The following is a 20,889-nucleotide window of genomic DNA, read 5'->3' as shown; positions in this document are numbered from 1 at the left end:
TTACATACGTTGGCACAATGGCATTTTTAGCTGTAATGGATCCGCCACTGGTCACAGCACAAGATAAAACAAGAAGCGAACACATGGCCATAGATCTCAGTGATATCACTTCCGACACTGATGTCCATAATTTCGACTTTTTTGATTCCGCCAGACATGATTGTCAAGAAAGAGGTTTTCGATTTACGTTTGTCAGTTGAGGCATATATCGGAATTGGTCATCTCACTTTAGACATTATTACTTTGCGACTTCTTTCATTTGTATTACTTTCTAGTCAGGTATTTTATTTTTGATTTTAATGATGCATCATTTTTCACAGAAAAGTAAAACTCGGCTGTTTATTTGTTATGGAATTATGGACAAATAAACAGCTGGTGATCGTGTTAGAAAAATATATGACAGCGACAAGATTTATCATTCACAGGATTTCTCTCCAGATTATGACGTTTCGGGAACGATGTCAACAAATATTGAAAATTCTGATGAAAAACATTATCGAAGGATTATGCAAGGTGGGTATACCAGTCATTTCTTTGAAAACCGAGGATTTGGTTGGCTTTTAGACATTGACGATGATATGGTCGATTTTCAGAGGCCTTTATTGTAAGTATCAGTTTTATCTTCTCACAGGTTCTCAGTATCACTAGATAATACATTTTGTTATTTCATTATATAAATTCTTTGCGATAAGTTATAAAAAGATATGCGGAATTGCTCAGTAGATTAAAATAAAATACTCTTACTAATCGTTACATTTCAATATTGGTTACACATTTTATTTAAAATGTTGGTCTTTCAAGTCATTCATGATTTTTTTTATCGCAAAATTTATTAATACGTTAAATTGTTTTTTTTTTTTTTTTTTTTTTTTTTTTTTTAAAGTTTGCGTACTGTGTTTCAATCTGTATTGAATACAGGGAGGAATTAGATATTGACTTGTCTGATATTTATTATAAAGTACGCTGCGTTTTATTTCCTTTGCCTTATTTTCGTCTGAAATTATGCATCGTTCGAGAATCGCCTGATTTCTGGGGACCACTATTTATTGTTTCAACTTATGCATTATTATCATTGTACGGACAACTAAGTGTACGTTTTTCTTGTATGAATAATTTTGGATTTTTTTCACTATGAAATCCAACGTATTCAAATTTAAAAGCGATCAAACAGGATACAAGGGAGTCATGGAACAGGCATTTCAATGCTACACTCTGATAAAATTATAATAAAGTAGTAATTATAAGAGCTGATTCGTTAGTTTTTGTTTACAGCAAATGTTTTTAAAATTTTTTCTGGATGTCAGGCACACCTTTTTATCAAACAAATAATTGATAAATCGGAACGAAGGAATATGAATTTTTGTTCTGTTCGTTTCTTTAAAATGCATAAATGTATAAGTTTTAGGTACTTTCATGGATTCTAACAATTTGGTTTATTGGGTCATTTTTTGTTTTTTTCCTAGCTCGAGCTTTGGGAGGAGAAGTCGGTTATGGTCAAGTACTTGGTATTGTCGGTTACTGTCTCATACCATTAGTTGTTGTAGGCTTAATTACTTCAGTTTTGTCAAGGTAATCTTTTCTGAATGACGAATAGTACTGCCAATCATATTTGTGTTTTTTCATAGTTGCTCTTCTTTTTGTAATTTGGATTATCTATAGCTCAAACCTTATTAAAAATGGAATTTGTGAAAGCAAAATGAAGGAGTGATGCCAGATTAGGTGGTGATAGATTCAAAAGTTAAGAACTTTTCTGATACTAATATGTTGTACATGCAAGCATCAAAAGTTTTCTAATGCAATAGGGTTGATTAAATAACTGTGGCTTCGTCCATAATATACAGTTTTAACTGAATATGAATCACAATTGGTTTCTGCAAATGAATTCGAAAGAATAAAATAATTTGAATTTTTTACAGGTTCCGGTTGTTTTCTATAGCAGTTGGCTGTTTCGGTGTTTTATGGTCTGTATATAGTGCTGGTACACTTCTCTGTGTTGAGGAACTCCGTGAGAAACGTACTTTATTGCTTTATCCAGTTTTTTTATTGTATGTTTATTTTTTCTCGCTTTATTCTGGAGTGTAACATATTACTGTTGGTTGTTTTTTATAGCAGTATGTTGTCAATAATTATTGACCTCATTGTTATTAAAATCTTAATCAAAATCATGTTCTTTTTATGATAAAAGCAGTATCATTTGCATTTTGTCTAGCTTATGACTTAAACTTTAAAGGAGAGGTTTTTGCTTGTTGGATGATTTTTTAAAATATGGAAATTTCCTTGGTCAACTATGTTCATTTTCTCAGCACTAATAAAATGGTGTCATCTCAATAATTCATTGAAGAGATAGCAATGAAATATCAGTCATGAAAAGAAGGAAGTATTACTTAAATTGTGGCATTCGCTTCCTTCATTCTGCATTTTATCACCAAAGTCAATAAAAGAAAAATAAAATGAGCAATATATCAGTTCCAGTCTGGCAGAATTCTGCTTTTTTATTCTGTTTTCTTAGCTGCATTGAACATTTCATATGCTTGAATAGCGTTTGATCGGTCATTATGGAAAATTGGGAAGAATAATTAACAATTTTGATGCTCATTCAGAAGATTAGTTGGGACTCCAAAGGTGTGCGAGCTATAAACCAACTGCTGGTTGTCCGAAGAACTGTGATCAAAGAAACAGGTGTCTTTTTATTGGTCCTTCTTAAAATTGATTTCCTAACTTTGCAGGATATTGTAGGTAATGTTTTGTCATTTGATGTATTTGAAGCTACATTTCGGAAAGGTTCTGAGATAATTTTACGCTTGTTTCCAAGGAATTCAACTTTTTTCGAAATCTCGCACGTTATAAATTCATGAGAAATGTAAGAAATTTTGAGTTCGACAACAAGGAGAAGGTTGTCCTTGCATCTCTGTTAACTTTCAATTATTGCTTCCCGCATGAAAGTCGTTGAGATTCGATTGTTTGTTACAGACCAACACATTTATCCCCTTCTTTTGTTCCTATTATCTTTTCTTTCATTTATATTTTATTTTCATTTTTAATTATTTATTTCTTAGAAAAATATTTCCATGAAAAACAGTGAATAATGAGTGATTTAAATTTTCATTTGAGCTTCTTCAATTGTGTTAATAGATTGACTGTGACTTGTTTTTCTATTCAAATTGCTTTTGCTGCTGGTCATGCAACATCGACAACGTTGTGAAAAGGGATCACCTCATATTTTGATTGTAGGTTTCTTGTCATCATAGTAGAAAGACAACTATCAAGGAACTGATCCTGTATAAGCTGTACATTTATTCTCGAAACCCACATTTATTCTCTGCCTTATATTCCAGAGATACGGACTTATGCTCCAGGGACAATTTTAATTACTGAGATGTACATTTGGCATGATCGATTAATGTTTTGTAAGGAAAATCTGAAAGGCAGTGATATTTGCAGAAGTCTGAAAGAAGCTCAAGAAACAATACCTAGTAATGAAATCAATCAATCATTAGAGTATTAATTGTTCATATCTTCAGAAGCAACCGACCAGTTAGTTGTATGACTAATATTGTCACAAAATACTGATCTGCTCTTCGCATTATTCCACTTTACATTTCCGCCATCAGAGGTGGTTGTTCCGATAATGTTTTTATCACTCTACTCGTTTTATTATATTTTTGAGAAAATTGAGAAAATATCAAATTGGTTTACACTGTCTGTTTGACAAAGTTTACGTTCAATAGGGAGACAATTAAAGATACAAATAATTATTTAAAGTAAATTCATTTTAGTTTTTTATTTTCAAGACATCTGTCATAATGATATTATTGCCAGTAGTAATGATAGTGATAAAAATTTGTCTAGCCGATAATAAGGAAATATTGGAGTGTGCATGGATTACTTGCCTGCTACCGAAAGTGTGTCAACGCATCGATGGCATTGGTTAGTTTTGCTGTTTAATTTCATATTTGCTGAAGTTTAAGGAACTTTTGATGAGTGTGTGTCATATGTTTTGCATACATTTCCTCTTCTTGCAGTTGAATGATATCTGAAATTTTGAAAAATTTCAACGATTTTGGAAATTATCCGAGAGCCTAACTTGTTGTCATTTTCCACTAATCGATTCTTAATTCGAGTACTCTAAAGATTTTTTTTTTTTTTTTTGGAAAAAATCATTTTATGACGACTGTATAAAATGATTATTTACAGTATTATGCGTTTTTCCGAATGATACTGTGAAAACAAAAATGGAAAGACTTTCGGAATCGGCGTCATTAGCGAGTCAGATGAACCAAATCACCGAATCTATCCTCACGGAATCCGTTACCTATATTTCATCGATCCCTTATTCGCCATCGTCATCATCATCACTTTCCGATACAGAATCATTTCCATCTTCCGGTGCTGAAACAAAGCAAGGGCTGCTTCTAACTGATATAGTGACACAAATTGATTCAAAAATGTCTGAAAAAAGTTTCATAATCAAAACACTTCCGGAATTATGCTGGCTTCCTGCTGTCACTGGGCCATGTTCAAAAGCAAAAGTATTGTGGTACTACAATTCCTTAAGGGATCGATGTGAAAGATTCAGCTTCAGGTGACAGTTTTTATTATATTATGAGTTTTATGGAAATATCAGTACTAAAATCATATAGAAATCAACTTTAATATTTATTGTTCGCACCCAAATTATGTTTTTACTAATGCCTTCCAGAAAAGCAATTTAAAACTTCGAGTAAAGAAGGAATTTTTTCATTTGTTTAACTGATTTCAAGAATATCGTAATGAATGAGTGATGGCTATCGAAGTTCAATACTATCAAAATTTCTTTTCACTATTGATAAATTACAGAGTTAATTCAAATTTAAATCGCATTTAATGTTCATTTCAGTGGTTGCGGTAATGCGAACCATTTCTACAGCCGGGAAAAATGCGAAGAAACTTGTCTGATGGAATATCCTAGTACATCTTTTGGCTTTTAATATTCTATTATTTTTATTACCATCCCATCATTTCAAACTCTGAATGCTTTTCTACTCATCAATCCTCTTAAGTAGATCGATTTGATTCGGTTCCCATACACGTAGAAGTGATGGTACTAGTTTGGTTTCTAACTTTCGCTACCAGTGATTTCTAAAGCACTCTGCGGAATTCTGCGTAATTCCGAGTTCTTTTAGTAAATGTCTTTTCAACTCTCTGACTAGACTCGGTGTCATTTAATGTCCTGAATAAAATGAATCCTTTTTTATCATCTCACATTTTAAAATATAAGGGTTAAGCATATCTGAATTTCATAAACTGACTATCAAAACAATGATGCAACTGACTTCTTTGTAGACTAGAAATGGAATTTATCACTGAAACGCGTAAATTAAATCGCATATCTTTTCTTGAGAAATATTGTATGCTGTCAAGAAATAAAAATACTCAAAATAACATAGGAAATACCAAAAATATAAGAAAAAAAGCACGCATTGCACAATATACTGCAAAGCAATCCTTTATACCAGCAATAAACAGCAGAGCTGAAGCTAAGAAATGTGATAATACAGTACTTTTGATATAATTACATCAGCATAGTTCCTAATGCCAGCTTCAATATCAGCGCAAGCATAGCATATATTTTTTTAGGCTATCGATGAGAAAAGGAATTTGTTCTTAGAAGATGTTCGTTAGCAGTTGGTGATTTAGTTTAATTTTATCAAGAAGAGATAGAAATAAGAAAGCTTGATACAGACGATTTCACAATTAAAGTAAGCCGAAGTCAGAGAATTTTAAAGACAATATTCACTGGATATTTGTATACCAGTAAACTGTGTTTCGTCATTTTGGAAATTTGCATAATAAACTTGAGGGAAAATAGGGAGAGAATGACCACTTTAAGGCTGGACCAAAAAAGAGGTCTACAGAAAAGAAGTTATACTCCTACCAACTATCATTTCAGAATTTGCCGCTTCAGACAGCAAATTTCCTTTCCAATGATTTTTTTTTTAACCTTTCAGTATTAGAACAAGTGACTTTTCAATATCAGATTTTAGAACAAAAATTATGTTTGATGATGCGCTATTAAAATTTACTATTCTTGTTTTAACTAATGAAATACTACTTTCTTTTCATCTTTCTTTTTTTTATTTTTATTTTTTTTTTTTTTTTTTTTTTGTGGAAAATGATAAGGAATGAAGAAAAGAACAATAGAATAGGGATAACTGAAAATAAGTGATTTTAAGAATAATCAAATGATTTTCAGCCCGAGCTACCAGCAGATATCAGATCCAATGATACAGATTCAATCTAATTAAATTTAGTTAAAACGAAAAGATGTAGAACTAAAACTCAGCTGAGTTGCAATCGGAAAAGTTGCACTTTTTAAGAATATGCGTGTCTACCCACTAAAAATTTTGAGCATTCTTAAAACAAATCTGAAAGAATTAAACTGCACCATGCTGAAAGTTAGCAAGATTTGAAATGGTTTCTTTCTACAACAGTGGAAAGAAATTTTCAGGGGCATTAATTTAGTGATTTTATAGATTATTCATATTATAGTGCATCGTCGTGACTGTTGCTGTTGTCCATCACTGATTTTCGATTTCATTGTGTCCATTTTATCCTTTTCATGTGCTGCTTCCTGTTGCAACAATATTTTTGAAAATCTTTATTTTTGAACAAAATTTTAATCAGATGTCTTTCATAACATCAACCCGATATCAAAGTAGAGCCGGTTTTGAGAATTTTGATTTCACTATTTTCGCAGCGTTTATCAGAGCATTACCGACTTTTTACTTTTACTTTTACATATCTGATAAATAATGGGAATTATTCGGTCCGCTTGTTATTAACCACACTTGATAAATCATAAAATTTTGGACTAATTTAGACAATAAACTAACAGGTTTTATTTCAGCTGCTGATAGGATCGGACATTCTCTTGTCTTTTGAGTTTCAATTGTCTGAATCTGTGTTAACGCCGTTGTGTTTGTCATTTGGGATTCAGACTTTTGTGGTATTTCGACACTAAAATGAGCAAGTAGGATTGACGTATTTAATAAATGCTAAATAACAAATAAAGCTTAAAAAATGAACAGAGAAATAAAATTAATTTACTTAATTTCAAGTTGTACTTAATGCTTAATTCTCGAGCATTGGGTTTCAAAATTTTCAGTTCGGAATTATAATGAATTTTCTAGGAAGAAGTCACAGAATAAATAAAAAAGCTGAACAGTAACAATTTACAAAAAAATTATCATTTGGAAATAATAAATCTTTTGAATATGAGAAATGGAAAAAATGCCTCTTTCTACTTAATTTTAGTGATCTTGAGTCCTTAACTTTCCATTAATAAATTAATCTGAACTGGAAATTAGTTACAAAGTTCAAAACTTAGTTGCTTACTTCTGTTCCTCTTTATCGTTTGACCCAAGTTCATCTTTTCCCATTCCGGGACTTACTGTCCTTTCAGTCAATGTTTCGAATCCCTAAATATTTTTTTGTAATAGAATTACGATGTTATTTTTATCTTAGCAACGAAAACAACTTCTTGATCTTCATGACATTCTTTTTTGTCGACAACATTAACTGACAAGAACACAGAGCAAAAGTTGAAAAAGCGCAGGATGCATGTGGCAGTGCGCAAAAGTCGTCACAAAATCAACAGTAACATAATTAACACAACAAGCAGCGGTAGCATTTAATCAATTTTCTTCATAAATAATTCAAAATTCCTAAACGCTTGCAACATATTTAAGCATGTATTTGTATCGTATTGAATCAACGTGCATATGTGTCAGTTTCTTTTCCGCGATCTCCAAAATTTAATCAATTCAACACACATCAAAAGTCGAAGTCTTCAGAAGAAAGACTACGATCAAAACAAAATGGACAGACCGGTTGGTTGAATGAAACGAACCTAAATCCTGTTTTTATTTCTCAAAGAACTCTAATAATTCAGAGATGATGTTTTCCAGTAAGACTTCAAAATAAATCATTAGATAACTTCTTCAGATGGATATTTTTAAAATCAACTTACTCTTGAAAAAGTCGTAGTAAATAAAAAGTTTCGGGAGGAAATTAAAAAAATAAACAGAAATATATAAAAATAATAAAAACAAAAAAGAAAAAATCTTGGAAATACCCTTAATGAATGCTGCTGTCCCATAGCTTTGGCTTCTTCTGCAAGGATCATTTCAATAGATTTTTTCTTCGGTGGTACTGGTGGCGGTGCATTTTTGGGTGGTAGCACGGGTGACCGCAATGAGACTGATAATGATGCCGCACGGTCAGGTTGACCGCTACGATTAACAAAACTTGTCTTTGCAGACTAAAATTGTTTTGTTTCTTTCGTTATTTTTTCTTCGCTCTTTTCGTTTTATTTTGAAATACGAATGACAAACGAATGACACATGTTGAAGAAAGTTATTTTTAAGCTAAATGCTATTGAAAAAAAATATTACGAAACTAAAGAATTGAATTTAAAAGCAATAAATTTTTTCAAATTGCTGAATTAATCTGGAAAGATCAATTCGGATAAAAGCATTAGCAGTTCGCTGTAAGTTGTTCTTATTATCTTCCCAAACTTCGCTCACTTTTTTCAAATTACCAAGCAATTCCAAAAAAGCAAGCAAGCGAAGCAAAAAAAGTTTTAAAAAATTGATATAAGATTATGGGAGAAAACTAAGATAGCTGTGGAAAGAAAAGTTAATCAGAAAGTTTTATGAAAACGCGAATGAAAAAAGTTTAAAGAAAAAAACATTGGGAAAACAATTAGAGCGAAAAAAAGCAAAAGTTGTTATATGGAAGCAAAACCTAACTTAAGAAGAGTAAATTACAAAATGAATTAAGACGGAATGTTAAATGAAGCAGCCATAACTTTGCTGGAGATTTAACTGCGAGGAAATATTATATGATACCTCATGTTTTGATTCAGTTTTTTCTTGTATGTGGTCGATCACTGCCCCTGTGACTATTTCATCCTGGTCATTGCTTTTGGTCGGGATACTTGACTGTAGTGCATTCTCGAGAACAGTTGGAGCTGCAGAGAATTTGAGTGCATCTTCTGCAGCTGATGGCTGGAACGGTTTATGAATTAATTATCTATACCTACCACATCCCCCAGATTTCATTTCACGCTCCCTACTGTTAGATTATGTCAAAATGAATGTGACTCAAACATATACTCAATGCAGAAAATTTGTCCCAAAAACTTGGATAGCAGTTTAAACAGCAAGTATGTATACTGCACATGCATTGCATACATGTTGCCGCAGATAACGTGCGAGGTATAACAAATTTAATTTACGTACGTAGCTATGTTCTAGTAATGTTAGTTTACATAGTGCACTTCAAGTAAATAACCTACTGAATTAAATTTCACATTTAGTAATCGACAGGTCAAAGTTATTTCGAATCTCTTATTAGAATCAAAATGACATGCTATCCCCTTTAGTATTTTAGGACAATAGTGAAAAGAAAGAAGAACGCCACATAATAATTTGATTGAATGAAAATAGAAATTAAAATATAAAATTAAGGAGAATAGAAATTTTTGAGTTGATTTATTGCAGACAATGGGAGGAGATAAATAAAACCGAAGACTTCACCTGGTCGGTAAAAAGATTAACATTTGTTTCAGGTTGCGGCGCAATAGCTATCAACTTGATTTCATGCTCGGTTCCTTTTTCATTAGCAGTAAACGATTTTTCTGCGACAAAACATAATTCTGATGTTGGTTCACTGGATTGCTGAAATTTTCGTTCTTCCTAAATTTGAACTCATACGCTACCCGATATGTAATTAAAAGAAAAATATTGCACGGATGAGAATTCTTTAAATTAATTGCAAGAAACAATTTTTTAACACCTTCCTACTTCAACGCAATTTGTACTGATGCTTGATGTGCTTTAGTTGTTTCCCATATATTCGTAAGGATGTCACAGCATCGCTGCATTATATCAGATGTAATTCAACAAAATTATTCCATCTACCTGTTTCTCAATACGTTCTGATGCAACCATTAATGATTCGGTGATCTCAGAATGTTGCACTAGTGGCGGTCCTATCTCATTAGCGGAACTCACCACCAGCTCCTATAAATTAAAGTTTGTGAAGAAATGCGCAGAATAGAAAGCAAGTGAAAACTAAACTACAAGTTGACATTGCAGATAATGTTACAATTACCTCACTTACCTCCTGTAAACGATCTGTAGTTTCATTGTGTTCATCCTGGAACTAAATAAAGCGGAGAAATTTTTAAAACTTATTTTTAACCATTAGAAATCTTTTCAAAAAAAATATTTTCAAAGAATTATTTTATTTTGTAACGCATGCATCGTATCTATACACTACAAATCAATTGAATGCTAAGTGAACTCTCAAAAAAAGTCGAAACCTTAATATGTTCAGAAATAAGTGGAAATTGTTGTGAGACACTGGATAATTTTCGCTCCTCATTTTTAGTAAATTGCCTGCAAATACACGAAGCTCTACGATAGGAATGAAAGTAACTACTAAACATTCTTTTCGATATTATAACATTTCATTCTAAATGCAGCGAATCGAATAACAATAAAAAACTCTACAAAAATATCCTTTAATGTTGAAAGTAGAAAACATTTCTTTAAAAAAAAAGAAAAAATTTTGAAATAGAAAACAAACGTTTCACTTTTGCTGTCACCAATTGCCATACTGCTTTCGTTTAGGTCAGTTGTGATATCATGAATTTCCTTTCTTTGCATTTCCTATCAAATTATTCAGACTTTCTTAAAACATTTGCAGTTCTAAGGAAAAACATACACAAATGACATTCTGTTTGTAAATTATCTCGAGTAAAATTGACATGCAATGAGAAATTAATTCGACAGAACGAAAGATTAATTTAATTGACTGAAACTTATGGAATTTTTATCTGCAAAAGCTGAATTTAATTCATAAATTTCGTCTCATGATGCTGTATTAATCTAAAATTGAATTCATCTAGCTAAAGTGAAACAAGAATTTTGCCGAATTTTTTTGAAAAAATTTTGCTCTATCCATTTTGATTTTTTTTTTGCTATCATTATGAATTACTTACGCTCATCTCTTCATCTATCTAATTGCCTTTCAGATTGAATTTGATTTATTACGAATTGAAAGACTTACTTCGTGATTGTTTTGGCACTAAAAAATTTTTATTTACTTTTTGTTGCAAATGAAAGCTTAACAGATTTGACTCAGTAACACTTAAACTTTACATCATTAACGATGAATGAAATAAATCAGCGATTGTTTGCAGTATTTTTTGCTTGTTGCCGAATTTTTTCTTTTAAGCGACTGGAAAAGGCAAGCTATTGGAAGCGATTTTATTTTCTGTATTTTTTTAACTTTCTAAACATTCAAAAAGAATATTTGATCGAAAAAGCAGATTCTCTGCTAGATGAAACTAGTAAAATAGAAAAGATTGCATTTAAATAAAAGAAAAAATTGAGGCCTGAGATTAGTCTAATAAGGTGTTAAGAACAAGAAGATGAACTAAATATTAAAAAGCAAGTCATTCAGCTCAGTAAGGTTATAAATAATAGATTTCATCTCGAAATTAGGGAATAATAATATATAAATAATATATAAAACTATAATATATATAAAAGTAATATATATATATATATAAGTAATATATAAAACAAATACTGAAAAACAAGCAATCTTTTCAACAATTCGCTTCGATTTAAAAATTGCGGCAAAGAAAGTGAATCACTGAATAATGGTTGTTAAGCTAAACTAAGCCAACAAGGCTATATATCATTAAACTTAGCATAGTGACCCAAGACAATAATTGAACAGTGAAGAGAAGACAAGACCGCATTTTTCATAGTGTGAAGATAAATTAAAAGAAATTTCTATCAGCAATTTAAAGTTTCAAAATTTAAAGACTGAACAAAGTACATGGTCGCTGAGTGCAAATCACCCAACAGCAATCCTACGTGAGCCTTCAGATTAAGCTTGATATATGCATAGATATAGCTTCCTTAATTTTCACATACGTAGTTCAAAAAAGATTAGTCATTCTGCTACTTTCAATTTCAGATTTACTAAGAATTGACGAATTTGGAATGTTCATATGAATCGATCTGTTTGAAATATCTTTGAAGGAATACATTGTTAATTGTTAGCAATTTTCTGCATAATTAACTAAACAATAATCGCAGAAGAAAAAAATGAAATTCTGAAGTTGCTTAAATATATTCATAAAAACATGTAACTGTTCTTTATCAAATTTGAATTATATAAAACCTTTCTATGAAAATTTCTAGCACTACCTACAAAATTCAGTTCCGGCATTTAGTGCTATACAAGATAAATACGAACAATGTTTGCATATACAAGCATTTGAGGAATGATAAAAGAGCTGTTAAAAGAATCCGTTTAAATAACTACTGACTATAATTAAACTTTTAATCATTATTTTTTCAGGAGAAGAATGTTCAGCATCGAAATACAGGACATAGAAGATCAGATGGAAGTAAACCGTCCAGAAACTATGACCTGGATTACATGTAACAATTACTTTATTCTCTGCAGTTCATTCCGTGCAACACAAGGAGAAAGAGGAAATAAACAAGTATCAAAGGGAAGGTTTCCTTTCCGGTCAGACTAAGATAGATAGATCTAATGACAGAAATGAAGTAATAGCTGGTAAGTAATAAGAGAAATTAAAAGGATGGAATATAAGGGATAATAAAAGGCTAAAATAATGCAACATAAGTCGATAATAAATGACAGGAATGGAATGAAATGAAAAATGAGGACATTTATGAAGGGGCCTAGAGAGCCTCATTCAGGCATCGCATTGGTATGTCAGTAATGCGTCTTTTTTATCTTCTTTTTGCTTGTTTGAAAAATGTGGCGAGAATGACTAGAAAATTAATCGTCTGACGATGGCTTGCATAATTTTCTCATTTCATACTAAATATTGATTGAGTCTTGCAGGAAGCTTTCTTTTACAAATTTCGGTGAATTTCGCACAGAACATAAAAAAGATTTTAGCAAAGTTGTAATTTGACTGTCAAGTTTAATAAGCCAGGAAAAAAGGCTTCGACTGACTCCAATAAATTGATTAGCTTGGAAGTTCAATAAAATGCAAAAAAAAAAAAAAAAAATGATTGTGGTGAAACACCCTCCTAGAATCGCTTGCCTATTATATTTATCGACACTCACATTTCTTTTTCTGTTCCTTTTAAAAATTGAAAATGCAAAATTCAACCAACAAAAAAAAAAAAAGAATCCAAATTATACCAGCTGATTCTACAAGTTTTTCTATTGGATTCTGGGAGTTTCTTTTTTTTAGCTTTAATTTCTAAAAAATTTTCCATCTTGCAAGATTTAACTTTAAATCTTAAATTTTGGTAAACATACCTGTTGGTCTGCCACATCACCACCTGTTTCCCATTCCTTCAGTTTTTTGCTGATACTATGCGCTTCCTCAAACAATTTATTCACCTCATCGGCTTTATCATTCACAGTATCTTTTTGTTTTGTAATCGCGATTTCCTCTATTTTCACTTTCAACGCATCATAATCATCATAATAAACACCGCTTTCGGAAAGAATGCCCACCTGTTCTGGAACATCTTTTCCCGGTGGTATGATTGTTTTGATAGCTTGTGTCTCTTTGCTATCTTCTGATTTCGACGCTATCTCTTCCACCTTTTTTGTATCTTTATTAGAAGTGTTGCTTTTTAAGTGATCAATATTGGCAGCACTGAGAAAATCGACCTCTGCGGGAGCTGAAATTTCTTCAGAGAATTTGTCTTCCTTGAGGTCCTCATTATCCTCTCTAGCACAGACATCACTCATACCGACTATCGGCTTCTCTCTGTCATCTAATCCATAGATAATATCTTTCACATCTGACACCATGTTGATCTCATTGATTTTTTCATCGATCCCTTCTTTGAAACCTTGTAATTTTTCTCCAGCAGAATTTTCTACATCCGCTACTTTGTTATTTACTTCCTCTTTTAACCTCTGAAAGTTCCCAAATGTCTCTTTTCTCAATTTACCCATTTTCTCTCCTTCTTCCTCCACTTCGACAGTAGTTTTCTCACTAATCTCACTATCAAACTTTTCACAAGTATCAACTGTTTCCGAAACTGTCCCCTCAGCACTTTTCGCGAACGGATATATTTTATTCACAACTTCTTCTAATCCTTTTCGGATCGCTTCCTCTCCAAATCCAACGGATATTTCGGAAACTATCTCGTCGACATTTCCAATGAGTTCATTTTCTTTGGTCGTGACATCCAGTACATTCTCAGTTCCTCCTTTTATTTTCTCTAATTCCTCTAATCCACTGTCAGTTTCAAAAGTAGTTCTTCCAATATCATCACTAAATCTCTCTATCCTGTCCTTGATATCACCTAAAATTTCTGAAGCTCTCTGGTCGCTTTCTCCACTAAACATTGTCAAGTCGTTGATTACTCCAGAAAAAGCGCAATTAACATCATTTGCCGTATCGTACAGTTTTCCTTTAGCTTCCTTTAGCATTTCACTTACACCATCCTCAGTTTCGTGCTCCAACTTTTCGCTATGACTAATAATGTCTGGAACTACTTTAATCACCTCATTTCGCACTTTGTTAAACTTTTCACTGCTTTCTTCAACTTTTTCTGATAATTTGTCGATCAAATCATTTCTCATTTCTATGATATTTTGTACATCCTCGGAATTTAATCCAGTTGAATCCACCATACTTTTCAGCATATTCTCTTCTGTCATTTCTTCTTGATTTGCATATCTTTTTCAGAAAGAATTCATCGCCTAAAATTGTATATTTATAAAAATCAAATATTTTTTGAATAATTCAATATGATAAATGCGCAACATAAGAAATACGAAGGAAATGTAAAAAAATGTTACATGTTACTTTCTAATCACTTTATATCAATTGTGGTTGAAATATAACTGGTGCAAGTAAATAATCAAACGAAAATAATCAAAAGGTTTGGTTGTCTAAAAACGAATTAAACGTAGTCAGTGATGAATGTAATGATTGACTAATGCTACGAAGGAATCGGTAGGAATATTAGAAGTAAAAACCACTTTGATATCACTCATTCTGAGATATCGCAATTTTCCTCTGACGGATCGAAAAAGAAAGACTTTCTAAACAAAGACTTGAAAAACACAAAATTTAGACAATTATCATAAAACGAATATACATACGGCCCTTTTTGCAAAATTACAGCTTCTCATTCTTTAAACAAAAAGGAAATAAAAACAAGTTTAAATTAGTTACCAATATCTCTCCTGTCTTTTAGCTATAATAATTAATGCTAGATGCTGAAGGTCTAATTTTGAAGAACTTAAGTATTTTAAAATAGAGACAAAAAAGCAAACTATTCAAGTTTATTCCATTATAGATTCGCGGTCATAGTAATAGTGATGGATTACAATTTCTAAATTCCAATAAATTTAACAAATGGAAGAAATAGCGGAAGTTTAAATAAAATTGAATTCAAATCTAAATTTCATAATAATTATACACAGAAATGAAACAGATTTGCCGTTATAAGAATTCAAATACACTTGAAAACAAATCAGACAAATCGGAATTTAGAATGAATGAAGGGAACTGAGCAAACTGGCGCTTACATCCACTTGCAATTGGCAAACATTCCTAAAGCATCAGTTCCTATTTTTGCTTGAAGCTTATAGAATGTTTTGTTAGCTTGTAGCTAGCTGACAGCTCACAAAACCTGTCAAAGAGTAATAAGTGACAAAATGACTATCACAAACTGTGTTACGGAGATCAGATCTCGCTGACAGCCCATCATACTTGCAGTCTCAGATCTCCTTCACTTATACTTCCATTTTAGAATGGAGGACTATACCATATCAAGAACTGGAAATTTCTATGTGTGCGGTACTATTCAGCTAACATTTAAAATACTGGTGCCAATAAGGAACAGTTATACTTTTATAGTACTTTTTGCTATTTCGTAATTTTGAAGCAATCTATAAAATAACAAACAATGCTGCGTCATGCACTTTGTTGTGAGTATAAGTGCGCTTCGATCATTCAAATTCAAAGATGTAACCTACAGTTTATCTAAAATGGAGTCGTTTTTTTCTGAAGTGGAAATTCGTCCTATTCCGGCATTTCTGAACATTTTATTGAAAACCTTTTGAAATGTGTAGAAATATATTTCTAAACAAATTTTGATTTTTGTGTTATTTACTATAGTATTATAATTTACAACACTTTTAACATCGGTTTTAATAAACATAAGTTTAAAACGAATGATATATATCATAGAATAATATCATATCACAATCATTTTTAAGCGAAATAGCGAAGAAAAGTGGCGTTTGTTGAGTATCTATGACATTGCTAGTTTATTGAGTGGTTCTATATGTAAATAATATAATTATATTTGTTAGCAATAGTTTTTCACGAGAAATATACAATTGATGAGTTCTTCTCAATTTTGTTCTGCAATCCAAAAAGATTACGACAACCTAGATCCATTATTATAAACAAAATGATTAAATATTTATGTATCAATGATTGGGAATCTAGCTACATCCGTTATTTCAAGTCAATGTTTATTAGAATATTTTTTGGTCTAAAGTAATTAGATTAGGTAAAATCAAAGCCAAAGAGGAAAATTAACTCTAAAAAATTCACCTTTTTATTCCTTTAAGTATATTTCCACCAATTTTGAAGGAAACTTTTTAAGCAAGTGGGGTGACAAAAAATTGATCGATTTACCAAAATTAAAAAAAAAAGTACTGTGGTAATTTGAAAGGAAGAAGCAATAACTGTTTGTTGTGTGGATGAATAACTGAAATGTTAGCTCATCCAACTTATATTTTTAAAAAAAGTAGAAAATTTTGCTTGGAAATACGAAGAATTATTTCTCAACAGCAGCAAATACGAAAAAGAAATGTTGAGGATCGATTTGGTCACAAGTTGGCAATCTGAAACTTTAAGAGGGGCAGGAATGTTTTACAATATATTTTTTGCTTACATTAATTTAAAATAATATCCACTAAATATAAATGGGGTAGAAAGGGGACATTTGTATAATTAGCATCTCGTGAATGATTTTAGCGGATGAACTTGATCAGACAGGCGCTGAAGGCAGTCAAAGAGAGGGAACAAACATATCCAAGCATATCGACAATTCATAATCTAGCCAGACATGACCTTTGAGTTAACAATGAATCCAAGCAGAAGATAGATACTCTTGATGATAGTGCTTTTTCGGAGAAGTTCACCGTCAACTTCATTCTTTCCTATTTGTCGTTTATTACTAATTATATCGGTCGTATCTTTATGACAACTCATCACTGCAAAATGTATTTCAGTACTTGAAAAAAAAACAAGCAATTGAATTATATTAAATTATAAACAAATTATATTATGAATAAAATCTCTCGATATAGTAAATCGAAAGAAAGCACTGAGTGAAAATGGGTGGTAAATGGAAATAAAGTTCCAGAAAGAGGTGTGATTCAGCTAAAACAATGCAACCACCAGTTTAGCCAAACAAACTGGTCCTAGGACGTTCTAACAAAGAGGGAAAACATAAATAAATTTAAGAAAAAAATTAAATCGATATCGGTGATTCAAATGACTGATCATCGGTTCAGAATATATAAAATAATACGTCTCCATGCATACATGCATGCACTCAAATGCAGTGCAGCAGCAGCTATAGTTATTTTAGTGCATGCAAGCATGCCATCATTCTTCACTTATCTGCACTGATCTAAAAGACCAAAACATAGCTGTAAATGAAAAAATTATCACTGATTTGGTAGGTTAAACATATGTGCGATGTGCTGAAGAATGGCGGATGTGCAGGAAATGCTTCCTTAGATCACGAAACAATCACTTATTGAATTGGAGAGTTATGCAACAGAGCAAACAGTTGTTCAACCACCGCCCCTACAACTAATCTCCGTCCGTTCCCTCATCTCCGGTAATCTCTGCAAGCAACATCCGTAGTACAATGCACAATAAACACCACACGAACTCTTCCTTCGCTGCGTTCGCTGTGCTGCCTGCCCTCCTGGTGCATTCTGGTTTAATAAACAATTTTTTTCTAATGAATTCAAATTTGAAACTCCAAACGCAGCCCACCCTCCCTCTACTTCTCTGTAACTCTGATCAGTCACTGGGCTTACTTTAAAAGAGTGAAGATAGGCATTAATGAAACTATTATTTTCTTACAGGTATGTTGCTAAAACGAATCGTTTCTGGCTCTAAAGACGACAAGATATTGCAGGTATGGACAGATCACAGTTAATTAATTAGTATTGCTTGCAATAATTTGTTTCAGCTGAAAAAAAAAAACCACAGCTGTAAGCGTTGTTATGTCCTGTTGCAAGCATAACATATCTATGCGACGTGACAACACAATTGCATACTTCTTTTTCCGCCCAATATTGAATTGAAAAGACTAGTTTCAAAGTTAGAAGAACAAGTGGTATGATCATTTCTGCTAGCATTAGCTACTCTCGCAGCACTGGACACTTCATTCTTGCCAATAATGCAGTGATATAACTGTTAATGGATTACCAAGCATTCCTGGGCCACTTGAACTTCTCTATGAATTTAATACATGAGCCGATTTTCCCATCTAGTTGTTTCTTCAGTGTGTATGATTCGTTATAATATCAACAAGAGAAAAAAAATATTATAGGAAAATACAGCGAAAAAGTTTTTAAACATAAATTGCATTTATAAATTGCAATTTAAACGAGAATAAGCCCGAATAAATGGATTCTTTTTTCTTTTTTAAACTTTTTACTTTTTTTTTTCTTAAAATTTTTATTTTTTTTTTAAATTTTTTACATCGCATAGAGCTATCACTCCAACATAATCCATTTATCATCTGAAAAAATTATTTGTAGCCAACACATAATTTGAGTGTTCTGTAATAATATAATGAATTAGCCTTATTTTACAACATATTTAATTAATTTAGAGGTTTGACGAAAATTCAAATCTGAAATCAGAAATCGTTTCTAAGGATGTTATTTTGCATATTGATAATGCGAAAACAGAGAAATGACAACTATTTCAACCGCCTCTTCCTGAATCCATTCAATTTCATTTCTGACAGCAAAATATAAACGAATAAAGTAAATGCAAGAATTCTTAAGATTTTTGAAAGAAATAGCAATAAATTCGCTATGAAAAAATAAATCTGAAAGACGGACAGGAATGGAATAGTTTTTTTCACTCTAATTTTCAGAGCAACTGATGCAATGCCATTTATTCTACTCTTCCAAAAGCTCTTTGAGCGTTGATAGGGTAAAGGTTATATGCTTAAGCAAATTCTGCTAGATATCGGAATAAAGTTGGTAATTTGTTTTCTGTATTACGAGCGTTAATCTATTAATTACATACTCGAGTCATCAGTGATAAGAAGTCAGATTATAAGAAGACAAAATTATGATCTGAGCTTCCAAACAGAATTTGCAAGTCAAAATTTAAATTTCAAAATTCTTTAAATTGAGCAATTTTGTTTATTTCGAACGAATCAAATAACTGGTTAATGGTAATGATATCTAAAAAATTAATATTAATATTAAAATAAAATTTGTCAACAGTTACTGCATAAATAATCCTAGTTATTCTTGTGCTTTAGAAATGTTAAATAAAGAAAAATGTAAAGCAGAAAGAGGAATGAATTAATAAAGAGTAACAGCCAATTTGACGAGTGACAAAACAGCTGGTGAGATAATAGAAATAATATTCAAAGAGGAAATCAACAAAAGTTGATGAGTTGGCAATGAAAGAGAATACGGTGAAGGAAGCAAGCAACTGATACATTCACTGAAAGAAGTCTTTTTATCAATAGGGAAATAAAGGATCGAACTGATCTTGCTGATGCTGATATATGACATAAATAATCAATATGAAATTTATTTATGAGAAAAATGTGGTGAAAAGAAAAAGCGATGGAAGAAAAATGGAAAGAGATCTATTGAGCTTTAAATTATTTCCAGTCGTTCGCTCTGTATCCATCCATATTTTCCATTTCTTTTGATTGCCCCTTCTAAATATTCCATTTCCTTTTGAATCCCTTCTGAATATTTTAGCCGAGATGTTTATTTTCCCTGCGTTAAGTGCCTGAGATTTCTACTACGAAACAGATCTTTGATAAATTGTGAAACACCTTAGCTTCAGATAGGTAGGAAATTTCTAAAATTTTGAACCGAGATAAGACAGGTTAGGCACTTCCAAGATGCGTCATTTCTTAAAATGATTTTGAATTTCGAAAGTTCATAATCAGTTTTAATTTTAATAAAAAGAAAAAATAGCTACTAAGGAAGAAAAACCTAGTGTTACAAACTATGATCAACACGCTAAATACAACACGGCACATTCGAATACAATCTTGTCTCCTCGTCTTCACATATTTTTGTCACACTTTATCTCAACTTCATTTCTCATTCTCTTCTCTAGGTTGGAGCAAAATGGCTCATTTCAGAACAAAAACGAACTAAAACTTAACTAAACGAAGATTTATAAATTGAAACTAATAAGTGTTGCAACAAACAATTTTCTCTAACAATAAAAAACTCGATAAAGCCGCCTTCTTCTTTCTAGCCCTTTCTCATTCATTCTACGTTCTTTTGATTCCCTGGACGATGGAAAAACAAAAAAGTAAAGTGCAAGCTATAAATTATTACACAACGAAATAGATTTTGAATTGAAATTATAGACTGAATTAACCTCAAAAGTATTCAGCCTGTTTATTATTTCAAATAATTTTTTAAAAGATTTTTCAAATACTTCAAAAAAGTATTAATATATCGCAGATGTGTAAATTGATATCTCTAATTAACGTACCTTTGCCAATTTAGATAGCATTGATTATGTTTTTTAATATAAAGTAAGTTAAAGAAGAGATCAGTTTC

At 31.7% G+C, this 20,889-nt stretch overlaps 2 protein-coding genes across 6 annotated transcripts; one reads left to right on the top strand and one right to left on the bottom strand.

Annotated features, from left to right (window-relative positions):
- Positions 1–17: 17 nt before the first annotated feature.
- On the top strand, positions 18–4,967 carry Bm6943 (uncharacterized protein; the record flags this gene model as incomplete). The annotated part of the gene is made up of 8 exons (XM_043081996.1): positions 18–174; positions 439–604; positions 919–1,090; positions 1,406–1,569; positions 1,917–2,014; positions 3,850–3,927; positions 4,195–4,582; positions 4,877–4,967. The coding sequence occupies 8 exons, from the start codon at positions 18–20 to the stop codon at positions 4,965–4,967; spliced, it is 1,314 nt and encodes a 437-aa protein (XP_042937930.1).
- Positions 4,968–6,517: 1,550 nt separating this feature from the next.
- On the bottom strand, positions 6,518–14,727 carry Bm10580 (Uncharacterized protein; the record flags this gene model as incomplete). Of its 5 annotated transcripts, none has more annotated exons than XM_043081995.1 (11): positions 6,518–6,610; positions 6,873–6,996; positions 7,375–7,457; positions 8,114–8,299; positions 8,889–9,047; positions 9,579–9,719; positions 9,963–10,064; positions 10,156–10,206; positions 10,367–10,442; positions 10,633–10,715; positions 13,366–14,727. In XM_043081995.1, 11 exons carry the CDS (start codon positions 14,725–14,727, stop codon positions 6,518–6,520), a joined length of 2,460 nt encoding a protein of 819 aa, XP_042937929.1. The 5 variants fall into 5 exon arrangements, with proteins under 5 accessions (XP_042937929.1, XP_042937925.1, XP_042937926.1 ...); XM_043081991.1 differs by having other exon boundaries at positions 10,165–10,206; XM_043081992.1 differs by having other exon boundaries at positions 10,156–10,200.
- Between the last annotated feature and the right edge of the window lie 6,162 nt (positions 14,728–20,889).

The sequence above is a fragment of the Brugia malayi genome (assembly GCF_000002995.4).
Source record: "Brugia malayi strain FR3 genome assembly, contig: Bm_v4_Chr4_scaffold_001, whole genome shotgun sequence".
Classification (NCBI taxonomy): Eukaryota; Metazoa; Nematoda; class Chromadorea; order Rhabditida; family Onchocercidae; genus Brugia; species Brugia malayi.
The sequence above is the reverse complement of the archived record's forward strand: the minus strand, read 5'-3'. Positions and strand labels throughout refer to the sequence as shown.